Source organism: Halichoerus grypus, chromosome 5 (assembly GCF_964656455.1).
Source record: "Halichoerus grypus chromosome 5, mHalGry1.hap1.1, whole genome shotgun sequence".
In the NCBI taxonomy this organism is placed as follows: Eukaryota; Metazoa; Chordata; class Mammalia; order Carnivora; family Phocidae; genus Halichoerus; species Halichoerus grypus.
The window spans coordinates 107,208,808-107,224,740 of record NC_135716.1 but is presented as its reverse complement, the minus strand read 5'-3'; the positions used below and the strand labels follow the sequence as shown (position 1 = coordinate 107,224,740).

Below are 15,933 nucleotides of genomic sequence, written 5' to 3'. Positions count from 1 at the left end.
AGTCTGCCCCCTGCCCCAGTCTGTGAGGTTTTTAAGTAGAAGGAATAGTTCATTCATCTTCGTACTCTCCAGAATACAACTTAGTACCTGGCATTCATTAGATACTCAGTAAATGTCCGTTACATGCATGGCATATAACGAAGGATGAAAGGTCTTCTGAGACATGGAGTGGAGAAAGCGATTTTGGAGCCAGTTACACAGAAGTGAAAGAGTGTCTACTGTAAGTCTAGCCTCGACCTGGCACACAGAAATTGTTTATTAAGTCTTTCTTACAGGAATGGATGTGTGTATGAATAATAAATGAATTAATGAAGTGATCAGTTCCCTGAAGGAATAAATATATTAAGAGAAAATAGGTAAAGTCTGAACTTGGGAAAGTACTAAAAAGTAATAAGCTAGAGGAGGAAAAGTACTCAGTGATAGGCTCAGAAGAGGAATAGTTAAAAGGAAAACAAAAAAAAAAAAAACAAGAAAATGGGAGTGCCATAAACAGTAATAATGTGTTACATTTCCAAAGCACTTTCATGTTACTTCATTTTAATTCTGACAACAGTCCTGAAAGGTAGGGGGAGAAGGTTTTATTATGCTTGTTTTTTTTACAGAGGAAGAAGCTGAGGCTCAGAAAGGTTAAGTGACTTAGAGAGAGCATTTCAAACAGAAAGAAATATTTAACATTGTCAAATGCAGAAAATAGAATGAGGACTGAGAAAATGTCATGGAGTTCGGCATGCAGTTCATCGGAGCCTGTGCAAAGCGAGGTTGGGAAGGAGGCAAGCGGGGATGGGGGGGTGGGGTAGAAATGCAGGTGGACGGTTTAAGAAAGGGGCTATAGATAAATATATTAAATCACATAGTATCACATATGTGATGATCACAAAAGTGTCACACATAAATTGCATCACATAGGTATCAAGATGGAACAAGATTCAAGATCGAAGAGGGAGATGTGAACAGTTTCTCTTTGGACCTAAATGGACAACTTCCTTCCTATAAACTGATTTTCACTATAGCTAATATGTGTGTGCATATGAAAACCTGCTGACTTTGAAATTATTTAAAAAAAAAATTTTAAATGACAATTGGGTAAGATCTTCTTGGTAAAATTCTAACAATGATTGATTCCCTTCCCCCCTTACTTTAATGTTTTCCATTCAAAAACCAGTACTGACCACATTTAGAGGGGAGGCATGCAAGCTATTTCACCTTCCAGTTCTCCCAGCTTTCCTCTCACTTGGAAAGTAGGATTCTTCTTAATGCAAACATTGAAAGGCCTTGGAAAAGCAAGGAATTCTATTTAAGGATAATTTTTTCTTTTTTTCTTTTTTAGATTTTATTTATTTGACAGAGAGAGACACAGCGAGAGAGGGAACACAAGCAGGGGGAGTGGGAGAGGGAGAAGCAGGCTTCCCGCCGAGCAGGGAGCCCGATGCGGGGCTCGATCCCAGGACCCTGGGACCATGACCTGAGCCGAAGGCAGACTCTTAATGACTGAGCCGCCCAGGCGCCCCAAGAATAATTTTTCAAGCACTCTGTTATTTCAAGTCAAGAGGAGGAGGGAAAAAAAGGAAAGCAAAGGAACATTTTTCCTTGGTTTGTCTAAATGTATATGGTTAGTATGTGTTAAACACTGGAAGAAATGTGCAGAAGTAAAATACATAAATGCATTCAGGAATGACTTTGTCAAATAAACATGACTAGATCAAACTTTCTTGTACTTCATATTTTAAATATTAAGTTAAATCTTTCTCTTTTCACACACATGAGCCTAAGTTTTGCGAAAGCTGTTTTCTATGATCTGAGTTACAACAACTTAGGTCTGTTTAGGAAAAAATACTTTTTTCTTAATATTAGAGATGTCACATGAAACATAAATTTAGATGGGTAAGGTAAATTAGTTCTTGATAAGTGAATCATCAACAGAATTGCTAGTTAATTATGATTCAACTTTTTACTCAGTTTCTGGTGCTGTGCCGAGTAGTAAGAACAGTATGATTTTTTTTAGAGGGTAGAATGCAATTTACGTGTTGTTCTTTGTTTTTTCTTCCTGAACCCAGTTAATGAATAAACAAACCACACTGTGACTGTGTCTACATATCACATAAACATCTAGATGAAAAGTGACAAATTCAGGCCATCATCCAGCTATTTGAAAACATTTATCTTGATGACATTAAACATCTGGATGTTTCCAAATATCAAGATGTTTGATGTCCTGCAGATAAAATATCCTGATGACTGGTTGAATTTTTTACTTATCTGTTGCATAAAAATGCACGTTTGCATTTTTCAGATGCAAAATGTAATTTTATTTCACACACAAAATATAATTTTAGCATGGATATAGTAGGGAGTCATAGGAATTGTCAGGTCTCGATTTTTTGTTATTATTGTTATTCATAATGAATCGCTGACTTGGAGAAATGTCTTTTATTTTCCTTCAGTAAATAAGAGTTAATCATCATTTCAACAGTGTGTATTAAAAGGTAAAGAATTTGCAAAATGAAGACGCATAGGTACCTAAGCTTTCATCTACAACGACTCACAAAAACAATGAGTGTGGTGAAAATATACCATACAATAGCCTTAATTGATTAACTTATTACTCAGTTGGAATATTACATAAAACATTTTCCTTTTTTATCCTTTTTTAAAAAGCATTTTGTTCTTCCTTAGCATGTCCATTTATGCCATCCAGATGAAATAAGAGGAGTTCAAACTTTCTAATTTGATAATTTTGATGTTTTTAGTGATGGTTTGGCATGAGGATAGCAGTACACCTGAATTCTATTTTTGCCTATTCATTAGGTCTTAATTTGTCTGAATGATTGAAGATTGGCTGTTATAACTTCTCTGTCACATTTTCTTACTCGAGGTCTAATTGAAGAAAAAGCCTTTCTTATAGAGGAAACAGGCAAATGTTATTGCAAAATAGAATATGTATTTTGATTATCAGCTTAAGAGAAAGATTAATGTTATTTTCAATTCCCACCACTTTAAAAATAATTCTGTATAAGCATTAAATGTCATTTCTAAGCCTTTTAAATCAAAATTGCTTGGATTTCATACTAGAAGAAGAAAATGAATGTTAAAGTGAAAAACAATTCCCTGAAAACTGGAATCTATTATGGCACTAAAATAACAGACAATTGCCTAACACATTTCAGCTCCGGATACTCTACCTGTAGGATCACTCAGAACTGAACCAAAGGCACTGATGACCACATCGGCTTTCAGACGGACTATCTCATCTTCATGTTCGTGCCAGTTTCCAGTTTCATCTTGCTCTGTCCGAACAAATTGCATGGCGACAATTCTCCCTTCTTTCAATATAACCTTCCGTGGGGACAGGAAAGGCAAGAATTCACACTTTTTTTCCTTAGCAAGCTCCACCTAAAACAAAACAGAAGACAGAAAAACTTGAAAATGTTTCTTCTCCATTGAATGTTTGGTTTTTAATTCAGTTATACATGACACAGCTTATGATGGTTAAATCAACATGAAGCCTTTTCTTTCACCAAATCTGAGGTTCAGTTATTAGCTATTTACATTTTGCAAATCACTGACTCAGGGGAGTCTTAAATCGATTGGAGTTGTCATGTGGAAGTTTATAGAGCATGGCATCACAAGATATTTCTCAAGTTCTAGGGACTGCATGCCCTGCGGTTGGTGGCGAATAAGGTTTCGGCTATAGCAGCCCGGTTTTCCATATGCTTTCATTTCTGTAGGTTAAGTTCTTTTCTAAGTCATGCTATGTATGAAAATAAATACTTCTGATTATTACTGGGTTGCATGTATCTAAACTGGAAATAAGTCAATAAAGTGGGTGAGCCAATCTCGGCAAGTACGTGATTAAAATGGTAGGTAGGAGAAAAAAAGACTGAGAAACTGTGGAATCAAGAAATAAATAACAATCTTACTTTCATAAAAATGCAAATGAGAAATTTAAGGAAGAGAAACAAGTATGTTCTTGACAAATTTCCAGTTCTTCCACATCTATTACTTCCTTTATTCTGTTATAAAATGGGACACCCTCGTTTTTGTTTTCATGCTCATAATGGGATGCCTATCAAGACAGAATGTTAATATTTACATATCTATTTACTTTTTCCATTTACTGTTTTTTGGGGGAATATAACCCTAAGTAGTATGTTGAGTAGTCTTTTTCAAAAAAATGCACTACTGGAGAGGTTGAGGGGGTATCGTCTCATTCTTTCCCTCCCTCATGGAAGATAGGTGGGTTCTCAGTAGGACCCTGACAAGTGAGGTTGAGAAGGTTGTATGTGTAAGGCTCCAAACCAGGAGTTGTCTGGGCATGGGCAACATCAAGATGGAAAAACGGACTCATAAAGTGACCTGCTCAATGCTGTGATCAAGCCATAAACCCACCTCTCAGCACTCTGTCCATAATTAGTGGTTCCAAACTTTGGCATGGATCAGAATCAGCTAGAGGGCTTGTTAAAACAGATTGCATGGACCCACCCCCAGAATTTCTAGTTCTATAGGATTGGATAAGGCCTGAGGATTTGCATTTCTAACAAATCCCTAAGTGATGCTATGCTGCTGGTTTAGAAATGACAATTTGTGGACCACTGTCTTCCTAGACAACAGCTGACTAACTCTTAACTTAGTTGGTCTACACCATCCATTCTCAATGAGCGTAATATCATCCATAAGGGAGCAAAAACTGATTCTTGAGGAAGCAAAGAATCTTAGATGTCATAATAATTTGTGACCCCCCCATAACAGCAGTAATATATAAACAAACATACAGGGTATCTGTAGTATAAAATTACAGTGTATTTGTGTGTGTGGTGGTGGGGGGAGGGCGGGTTATTTAGGAAAAAAAGTTTAAAAAGATTCCCTAGAGGGATAATTAAAAAAACAAAACAAAAACATGGGGCACCTGGGTGGCTCAGTCGGTTAAGAGTTTGCCTTTGGCTCAGGTCATGATCCCAGGGTCCTGGGATCGAACTCCAAGTCGGGTTCCCTGCTAGGCAGGGGAGTCTGCTTCTCCCTCTGTCCCCTCGTGCTCTCTCTTTCTCTCTTTCTCTCTCTCAAATAAATAAAATTTTAAACAAAAAAAAACTGAGAAACACTAGTCATTACTATATATTGGCATGGAACTCTTCAGTCGATGTCTTATTTAAGATATGTTTTGAATATTGGCCTTAAAGCCTTAAAAATTGGACCACATAAATTATGATTGCACAATATTTCCTTTTTCTTTATAAAACAAAGAGATCACTGATATAAGAAATACTAGATTTCCCTTTTCTTTATAAAACTAAGAGATTATTGATATAAAAATACTAGATTTCCTTTTTCTTTATAAAACTAAGAGATTACTGATATAAAAAATACTAGATATTGGTATGTCATGGGTAGTAAGTATACAAAACAATAGATCTCAAATTGTTTACACAGGAAAATTAGGGGTAAGTGGAATTGAATCAGGTTTGAAACCTGCTCCTACTGCTTACTTGAGATAGTCATTAAATAAATCTCTCTGATCTTTAGGCTCCTTATATGTAAAATGGGGATAATACCAAATTACTTGGTATGAGGTGTTTCTAAAGCTATTTAGAAATGTAAAGCACCGAAAGCAGAACTTAACATATAGAAGATGCAAGTAAATACTATTTACTTGTAGTTGCAATTCTCTGAATTCACTACCCCCCCCAAATCATTCTTCAAACTATTCAATACCACTTAACACTGGGATTATGATTCCAATAGAAAGGTGGCCCAAGAGCAAAGGTAAGAAAAAGAAAAAGCCAAAGAACCTTAGACTCCTCTTTAATTTTCCACAAAATAAAATGTATGATTTCTAGAAGGCAAACTATTGCTTAAATAGTTCTAATTACAAACTAAATATGGCTCCATACATAAGATATGTTTCTGTATCACTTTTGTCACATTTGCATTATGTAGCACCTTATGACTCATCAATATAAACCAGTTTATTGTGTTTCAAAAATGTCAAGTGATGCTAAATTTTAATGATAATGCCAAACTTGATTGAATAACAATGACAAATGTTTATGGTTTGAACAAATCAATACATGATGCATATTTATAATAGTACTCTTTTCTGTGAAGGACAGAAATAAAATCCTGAGCTATGATGCACATATTGGGAGAATGTCCCAGACTGATTTAGGGTCTATTATTTTGTCCTGTTTTATTTTTCATGTCTATTAATACTTAGATAGTATCTATTATTCTATGTAGATAATCTCATACTTTTTGGCAAATTTGGCATTGAATTAAAACCAAATTGGGCACTGCAAGCAAATCAAAACTTTTAAAATAATGAATATCAATGATTTAATGCTTGAACATGCTTTAGTAGTATTCTTACCATGTTTTTGACTTTTGAGGGCCTAAAAACTACACACCGTTAAGAACATGAAGAAACTATATTTTAATATATCCTCAGTTCACATCATAATTTTCCATATAACTTGTATTTAAATATTCAGTATTTGTGCCAACTATGTGAGAGTGCACAGAAGTTGAGGAGTGTGAACAGTGGCCCCCACAAAGATTACTCTGAAATTCTACTTTTGAAACTTGATATGTTCTATATTCTCTAAAACATGTAAGACTAGGCAATTGGGCAGCAAACATAAATCATACCACTTCTTGCTATTTTTCTATTAAATAGCTATTTTTCATTTTATGCAAGAGATGGAAAAACTTTTAAAGGAAAGATAGGAAGATATCACTTTAACATATGTATTTACTTGGAAAGTATTGATATTATATTGGGAAAAGAGGAGCTGAGATGGTAAGATTTTTTTTTTTTTGAGATGATAAGATTTATCTCAGTCAACAGGGAAATATTAGGAAAATGAGAATTCAAAGTAAGTAAAGTCATGTGTCAAATGAAATATTCTTTGAGTTATTTGTGGACAATAGAGGAATTTACTTTCACTATTTAAGAAATCTAACAAGACAAAAATAACAATAATAGATGCTTACATAGCAGGCATTCTTTTTTTTTTCCTTTTTTTTTTTTTTTTTTAAGAGAGAGAGAGAGAAGCCAGGGGAGGGGCAGAGGGAGAGAGAGAAAGAATCCTAAGCAGGCTCCACACTTAGTGTGAAGCGAGACATGGGGCTTGACATGGGGCTTGATCTCAGGACCCTGAGATCATGACCTGAGCCACAAATCAAGAGTCGATGCTTAACTGACTGAGCCACTGAGGCGCCACCATAGCAGATATTCTTTTACATACTTTACATATGGTTCATTTTAATTTTCAGAGAGAAGATATATTATGATACCTATATATTATTATTATTATTATTATTATTATTATTATTATTTTAGGTATTAAGCTTTAAACTAATGTTTTCTCCTTATTGTGGCTCAAAAAGCCAGAAACATACTGGGTATCATGATTTATAGCTTTAGCACCCAACCTCAGGCACTCTGCTGCTTGCTGTCCTCACAACTAATCCCAGGTGAGAAGAAGCATTATTTCCTTGCTAAGAAGAGAAACTGAGGCTCAGAGAAACCAAAGATATATTAAGGGATGACAAAGTTTAGCTAAAATCCTGATACGGCTAAACAAAATCCTGGGTGATATTCATTAATGTCCAAGACAGCAACTATATATATTTGAAAGAATCAGACTTTGGTTCTAGTTATGGAATCTCAAAAACAAGGCTAATTAGACTAGGAAAGGATCTAGTCTAAAGGATCTAGTCAACCAAGGGGCTGGCTTGAGAAAGACTGCCCTCATTGGGAAGAAGAGATTCAAGCTTCCTATTCTAAGTAAGTTTAGATGTACAATAAAATCATGAAATACAGGGACCAAGGGATGGACTTATGAACTCAATATTGTAAACAAATTAATGGCAACTCCTTGAATCCAGAGAAAGTGTAAGCTCAGAACAAAGAAGTACTAGTTCATACAGTGGATAGTAAGGACATATAACACATAATCTCAAGATACAAAAGTGAAAAATTAAAATAGAATTTAAATAAATTTATTTGTTAGTAAATTCCTTCATAAAACTCTTTAAGTACAGAAAGAATATCTTATTTAATTTGCTATCCCCAGGGTCGAGCAGTGATATTCAAATATTTAACAAATGATGAATATAAGCATATGAATGGTCAAACAGATGCCTGACAAATCAGAATATACTCTAGCCAATATGCCACATGGAAGGACATCAAGTGAATTTTAGCCTTATCAAAATGACTAGCACACAGTAGACTTTGAATAACATTTTGTTTACCAAGATGAATGACTAATGAAAACTTGGAGGACATTCAACTTAATGAAAGGACAATCAACTAGTAGTATATGGAGTCAATGGCTACTAAACACCCAACCCAAAGCAAGTAACACTGGGCGTGCAGAAGATATGCTACCCGAACCACAGCATCCTATTTTGTGAGGTTGAAATAAAAAGTAAGTGATGTTCTTTCTCAGCTGTCAGTGACGCTGCCATGACAAAATGATGGGCCAGACTGACCAGTGGTCTAACCTCATGCAGTGGGTCTTAATATTTTACTGTTTAAATTAATCAGCCTTCTGTGCTAAGTAGTTCACAGATGTCAGTGTCAGTGCTTTTTAATACCTAATGTTTGTTAATAATCACTAATAATCAGCAACTCTGTAGTTCTGGCACATGAACACTTCTGTTCATGGCACACATATTTATTTATTTGTTTGATGGTGCCTGTTCTCATGAGGGACAACTGGTACATCAAGAAAACATACAAACCTCTCTTGTCCTTATCTTCACCAATAATTACCCAAGGGAATGAAGGAGAAACATCTATAAGGTTCCATTTTGGAGGCTCAATAAACCAAACTGTTACTTTCTTTTCACACCGTATAAGGAAAGTAAGAAAAACCTCCTTAGCTTTGATTTTTATCTCCATATTCAGGGAAGATACGTGGTTGATGCTGAGTGAAATAAAAATAGAGTGCTATCGCATGCAGTAATGATGATCATTTTAATGATTAACTTTATGTAATGTGATGATTTGGTCTGATTAATATTACAGGCATCATACTGTGGAAATTATGAAACAACTTAATTTACTATAATTAAAAGCATGATGTCAACTCATTTTTAGATTGCATATAGGCAAAGTAAGCATAGGTTATAAACTATAATGAGAACTCAAACCCAGCATACATTAAATTCTAATATACAAAGTTTGAGAAATAATATGAAGAAACAATATTCTTTGTAAAGATTACTCTTGAATAGCTAGATATTTAACAAGTTGTCAATTCTATATGAACATGAGGACCTCAGAGATGGAATTTCAAATCAAAGTTTGGTAGTCTGCTTTGGTCAGTGATAATCCTGAAAAATATTATCTTTTATTTCATCACTGCTAAATTATTGCATATACCACAAACATTCATAACCACACAATAAGAGTTCCATTCATCTGTAAATTTACCAAACATTTATTAAGTACCTTTTTGTAAAAAAAAAAAAAAAAATGGTGCTAGGTGCTGTAGCTAATAAAATAATCCCTGCTTTCAAAACTTTCACAGAGGCAGACAACTCAGCAATCAAATTCAGTGTGATAACACGTATAAACACAGTGTGCACTAATGGCATATAAAAAGGAATTCTGCACAGCAGTAGCGCAGGTCAAGAAAGGGAAGCCTGGAAAAGGTACTGTATGAACTAATCTTGAAGGATGGGTAGGAAGTAATTACTGGAAAGGAATTAGTTACTGGGAAATTATAGTACACAATAGATTATTTCCCTTAGGTGAGGAAAGATGTAGGAGGGTAAAGGAGTTTATTTCAACAAAGAAAGAAAGACAGATACCTGGTTAAATCCCCTTGTAAACATGCTACTGGGAAACAGATTATCAATCAGCATTCACAAGTGGGAGAGCCCTTATCTGTGGCATGATTTTGGCAATATATACCCGCTAGTCTAGGATAGCTATGGTAAGAACAAAACAAAACAAAAAAACCTGGCAATTGGATTTATTAGGTATGGATTTCTTAAAGAGTCATATAAACTATGCAACTGAGTACAAACTGGAGATATTTTATAGTTGAATCAACTTCCTTTTGTGTAAGTGACGGGGCTACTGATGTTATTTAGAGACCCCATATTAATCTAGGTTGAAGTACATCTTGATACACCAACGTGGGACCTGGGAAACCGTGTTGGTGGTCCTGCACCTCTCCTTGTTTACCCCATACTTCATGTTTACTTATATCCTTGAACTTGTTAAGAAAGCCGGATGCAGGTTATATCTCTCATTTATGTAGGTCTGATTTCACTATCCAATCTTCTGGTGAATTTGGTTACCGAGGAGATGAAGGAAGATCAAGAAAGAGGCAGTAAATTCTGCCTACCCACTCTTGATCTCATCTTCCTTAATTTACTAAACAGTTCTTAACCCATTTTGTACTTTTTAGTTTATATAGACTCACAGTCAGTGGGGGAAAGGAGAACAATTCTGATAGGTTTACTACTCTCTAGGATATATAAGCTAAATCGGCAATTATTCTTTGGCAAAAAAAAGTTTGCTGAAACCACAAGTTAAGGTTCCTTTTAGCCTACTATGATGTTATAGGCTTTGGATTTTTTTTTTTTTTTTCACCTTAAGCTTTTAGAACTGAAGAATCTTGAACAGAAAGAAACATTCTTCCATGTGAGAGTTGTATAACTGTATAATACAGTTGCCCCTTAACTATTTTATTGTGACACTATTGAGCTGCAAAAACCAGAAGCAATGCATGGGATAATTTAGGGGCTTAAATGTTTTTGCAGAGGCATCACAAAATACATTTTTTTCTAACAAAAAGAGTGTATTTTTATTTCATTTTTCAAAGATTTTATTTATTTATTAGAGAGAGAGGGGGAGAGAGAAAGAGAGTGCCAGCATGAGGGGTGGAGGGGCAGAGGGAGAAGCCAACTCCCCGCTGAGCAGGGAGGCTGACTCAGGGCTCAATCCCAGGACCCCAAGATCACGACCTGAGCCAAAAGCAGATGCTTAACTGACTGAACCACCCAGGCGCCCCAAGAAGAGTGTATTTTTAAATGTTACTCATGATTGACGACATTTTCTTAAATCTGACTAGCTCTTACACTCCTCATCTTAGATTTTGCTGCAGTCAAGCATTCCTGGCTGCTATCAGAGTATCTCACAAAATTACCTTCTGCATAACTTTGGTGCCTTTGCAGTATCTTCTTCAATCTTGAAATCCCTCTTTATATAAATTCTGTTCAAACAAGGATCCTCTCTTATCTTCTAATCCTGAGTCTATAAATGTTTATTAATTTTTTACCTTTTATATTACTTGGTTATAGTTTCTTTCTTTTTTTAAATTCTGTAGCTATCTTTTAAAAGACTAAAGACCAGGAACAATGAATTTTCTTCAATCTACTTTTAATGTTAGGTTGATATTGTAATGTGATATATTTTAAAACTTTAAAAAAAATTACTTATTTAAAAGCTATCAGTAGTAATTTTGAGGTATATGTATGTGTATATGTATAAATTATATATTTTGAATATTTCATTTTCATTTAAAGTCTTTCTATAAGATTTTCAATGCCCAGAATATATTATTCAACACAATTCACTGATTTGAAGCTTTGGATCAAGCACTGTTCTATACTTTGAATCACATAGAAGTTGAATGAACCAATCCATTTGAAGGAGCTTGCATTTTAATTTGTGGGATGAGTATAAAGTAATAACTACCCTATGTGACAAGTGCTATTATACAGGAAGCTTAAAGAGCTGTAAGATCTCACAGGAGGGAGAGGTTAATTAGGAGGAAACTAAGGAAGCCATCAAAGAAGAAATGACATTTGGAGCAGGCCTTGAAGGATGAGTTCACCTTTTTAAAAGAAAAAACTTTAAAAAATGATAATTATTTGTTTTTACATTAATTTATGCATGTTTTTCATTTATATTTATCTCTTGGATTTTGTGCCTGACCAACATGCATATTTTTAAAGTTACACAAATTACTTTTTAATATTTTCAATGTATAAGACAAGAAAAGAAGATACTGGAAAACTGAGAGGAATATTCCTAATGGGAGAAGGGCTTCTAGCTCTCACATAAAAATTAATAGAGTAATAACACATTGCCATGTAATAAAGGTTGATAGTGACTTGATAACAACAGAAATGTTCACTGCTAATATATGTATATACACACATATAAATATATATACACATAAATACATATATACATATGAATCATAAACAATTGTTAAACCTTTTTAAAAGATATATAGGTTTCAGCTCTACAGATATTCCTCATCAACATAATGTAGTCACCATCCTCCCCTTGGAATTATTGAAAATAGTTAAGCCTGTAAAGTATATAATCTTGGATAAGCATAGGCTTCTGTTGGCTCCTGGACTATTTATAGGTTTTTTGTTTGTTTTTTGTTTTGTTTTTATTTTTGTTTTTGGTCCTACTCATCATCTGAATTACTCGCATGCAGGGTAGAATTCTGACAACTTCAGCTGCCGGTTTCTTTGATATCATGTCTTGAATGCAGCAGATTTTACCTTACCAACTGATTGGGGATACATCAACTGCAACTTGTTTCAAGTGTAATATTTCTAGATAGGGCCAGATTTTTCAGTACAGAGTTGCTGTCATTCCATGAGGAGACAGAGCCCTCCTGTCCAGATTCCACATCATTCATATATCTTTCTCTCGATGTTCAAAATATAGACTCGGGGGATAGAAAAAGCTTTCAGAAGCATATAATTAGAACAGTAATTTTACAGATGGGCATTCTCAGACTAGGGTACATAACGTCGAACCAACTTCTCCAACTTTTAGTTAAAACGTTTTCAACCATTCCATTCTACTTTCCATTATGACACTGAATTTTCACACTTTTCAAAAATGTAAACACAGATTCTTGGAACATCATTCCCATGCCATCATGAAAGTATTCAGGTATACGTAATATCTTTGTGCCAGGGGAGCCCTTAGCTGCCACTAATTAGCTCTGTGTGCTGGGGGCAATTGTGTGTGTTTATTTGTTTGTGTGCAGGTATCTTCATATTGCCAATCATGTTAACAGGTTCTGATTACTTTCTGTGAAGAATACCAACTTAAATGATGTGCAGGTGCCAAATGTTGAAGAGCTGCTATAAGCATCACCCTTTGTAAGTAAAATTAAATTTGTCAGCATATAGAGGTTATTTTCTAAAAACAGTCCCAGGTTCATATTTCTTATAATTAAATAAAAACTAGAAACTAGCATTACTTACTGGTAGGAAAATGAATATTTAGCCAGCAAGATGTAGGTTATGAAAGTACCAATGGATGTAACTCAAACATCATTTGCTTTTTGTTCTGTTTTGTTTTCTTCAGGTTTTATTTATTTGAGAGAGAGAGAGAGAAAGCGAGAGAGAACGACGGAGAGCATGAGCAGGGGGAGGGACAGAGGGAGAGGGAGATGCAGGCTCCTGACTGAGCACGGAGCCCGACCCCGGGGCTCGATCCCACGACCCTAGGATCACGACCTGAGCCGAAGGTAGAAGCTCAACCGACTGAGCCACCCAAGCACCCCCTTAAACATCATTTGATATTAAAAACGTCTGAGAGGAGGCCTATAGATTGTGCCACATACAGGATCTATTATGGGGTATGCTGTATGGTATCAGAAGGAGTCAATTAAAAGGCACATTCTTTCACATGAAAATCTATTATTTCCCCCAAAAAAGAAAATGTATTATTTCAGAGTTGCAGTAACAAAGAAATTTTTCACTAACCGACTAGGCAATCTGGTGCTGTTATTTTTATTATTAAAATAATAAAGTAGCGTCAATTATCAAAACAGTTGACCCTCTGAATAGCTCAAATATGGGGAAACAGGCACATCAAAGGTAAATCAGTTAATATTTTGGCAAATGAATAGGGGGAAGCCAAAGGGCACTGGAGAGTGCTATAGAGAGCCCATTTAAAATATGGCAGAATTAAATCTATCATGTTTTGCTGATACTGGGAAATTAAACATGTGAACAACAGATTCTTAAAATTTGTGTGTGGGATTGTACTGTTAAAATAATTTTGTACCATATTCTTCTCCGTAATAATTAATAAGAACTACAAAGTCCTTCCCCAACCTTATCCTTTAAATTTATCTACTCAAGCAAGTCTGTTGAGTCCTGACCTTCATGCCTCCTTTTAGGGATTCCCAACTGCCTAAAGCATTCTTGCAGTTCTATCTGATCTGTCAACAGCTTTTAATACCAGCATTTTGGGGGATTCTGTTATCCTGTGAAATTTAATCTCACCTATTTAAGCTTGCAGAAAGTACTGGAGGGAATTATTAACAGATTTTCCCTCATCTTCTTAGAGGATAGTGCTGAGTGATTGGCTGGTTTCCCTAAGGACCCACAGCTGAGAAGCGCTAGTTTGTCAGTAGCATCCTATTTAGCATGTGTGTGAGGCCACAAGGGAGACTGAAAGACATTTGGAATCAGAATTACATCAATATGCTGATGACGCCTCCATATCTTCGTTTCATCAAACCTGTATCCCGTAGCATTAATGCTTTCTTAACTAAGATGGAAAGTGCCCCAAAACAGCACACTGCTTATGGCTCTAATTAGACAGCTGGAAACTACATTGATGATACATAAGAGCAGTGGATCAGCAGTCTCAGCATCACCAGGAAACTTGTTAAAAATGCAAATTCTCAGGCCCCTCCCAGACCTACTGAATCAGAAACTCTGGGACCAAGGCCCAGCAAGCTGTGTTTAACAAGCCCTCCAGGTGACTTTGATGCATATTAAAGTTTGAGAACATCTGCATTCGAAAAATGGGAAGTGGGTGTCACTGCTGAATCTACTGGGTGTTGCCTTCTAATTTAGTAGATTAAAGCATTTCCGGATCCAATCACACTGTTCTTTGTTACTAACCATGCAACGTTAAACTTAACTGGCTTTTATAATAATTCATATTTGTCACGAAAAGATGAGAGAACTTTATATCGTTCTGCATTCCCTCCCTCTAAAACCATCTGAGAATTAGACTGATGCTTTGCATATATGCATGCCGACTGACATGCTTGCCACTGAGGACCTTAAACAACAAAAAAATCACGTTATTCCCAAATTCCATCCAAGAGCCCAAACCATTAAACAACACACATATGTGAGAAAAACCCTAAATATCCATTTTTGTCATTCTTCATTGACTTTAAAGAAACCAAACGTAGTTGCAGTTTGAATGTATTAGGGGTAGAAAGCATGGGAGGAATAGGAGAAATACAGAGAAATTGGGTTTGATATTAAATTTTTCATGTTGGTTATCATTTTTTCCTAGAATACATTCTCTCAAAATCCTGTCTTGATATTGAACTTCCTCCTGACTTTCCAGTTTCGTAAGTGTTAGCACTGTCGTGTCATGGGCCCTCTTTTGATGTGCCAAAACCAAGTAATGGACATGAGGCATTAATACCAGAACCTCCGGAAATTCTGAAAGGCCCGAATCCTAAGAAAGCACAGGCACTGGCCAATAACCCAGCCCTAAACTCTATGCATATTCTGATAATGTATTACATGTTATTCCTTCTCTCATGCTGAGGAATTTTGCCTAAAATTACCAAATGAACCTTCAAAAGTCTATTACTGTAACACTGATCTAACCTGGAAAGTATTAGTTTTTTGGTTTTTTTTTAAAGATTTTATTTATTTGAGAGAGAGAGAGAGGGAGGGAGGGGCAAGGGGAGAGGGGAAGAGGGAAAGAGAGAATCTAAAGAAGACTCCCCAGTGAGTGCGGAGCCCCATGCAGGGGCTCTCACAACCCTGAGATCCTGACCTGAGCCGAAATCAAGAATCTGACCCTTAACTGATTGAGCCACTCAGGTGCCCCAAAAGTATTAGCTCTCTTAATGCCAGAAGCCCTGATGCCAATTCCCTCCAGAAAACATTCATTTCACA

At 35.7% G+C, this 15,933-nt stretch overlaps 1 protein-coding gene across 2 annotated transcripts in view; it reads right to left on the bottom strand.

The window, feature by feature from the left end:
• Positions 1-15,933, bottom strand: part of DPYD (dihydropyrimidine dehydrogenase) — a 794,994-nt gene that overhangs the window by 425,350 nt on the left and 353,711 nt on the right. For both annotated transcript variants that reach the window (XM_078072719.1, XM_036111511.2), the window contains exon 11: positions 3,180-3,390. In XM_078072719.1, the coding sequence (XP_077928845.1) occupies positions 3,180-3,390 (211 nt within the window). The remainder of the gene's footprint in view (positions 1-3,179; positions 3,391-15,933) is intronic.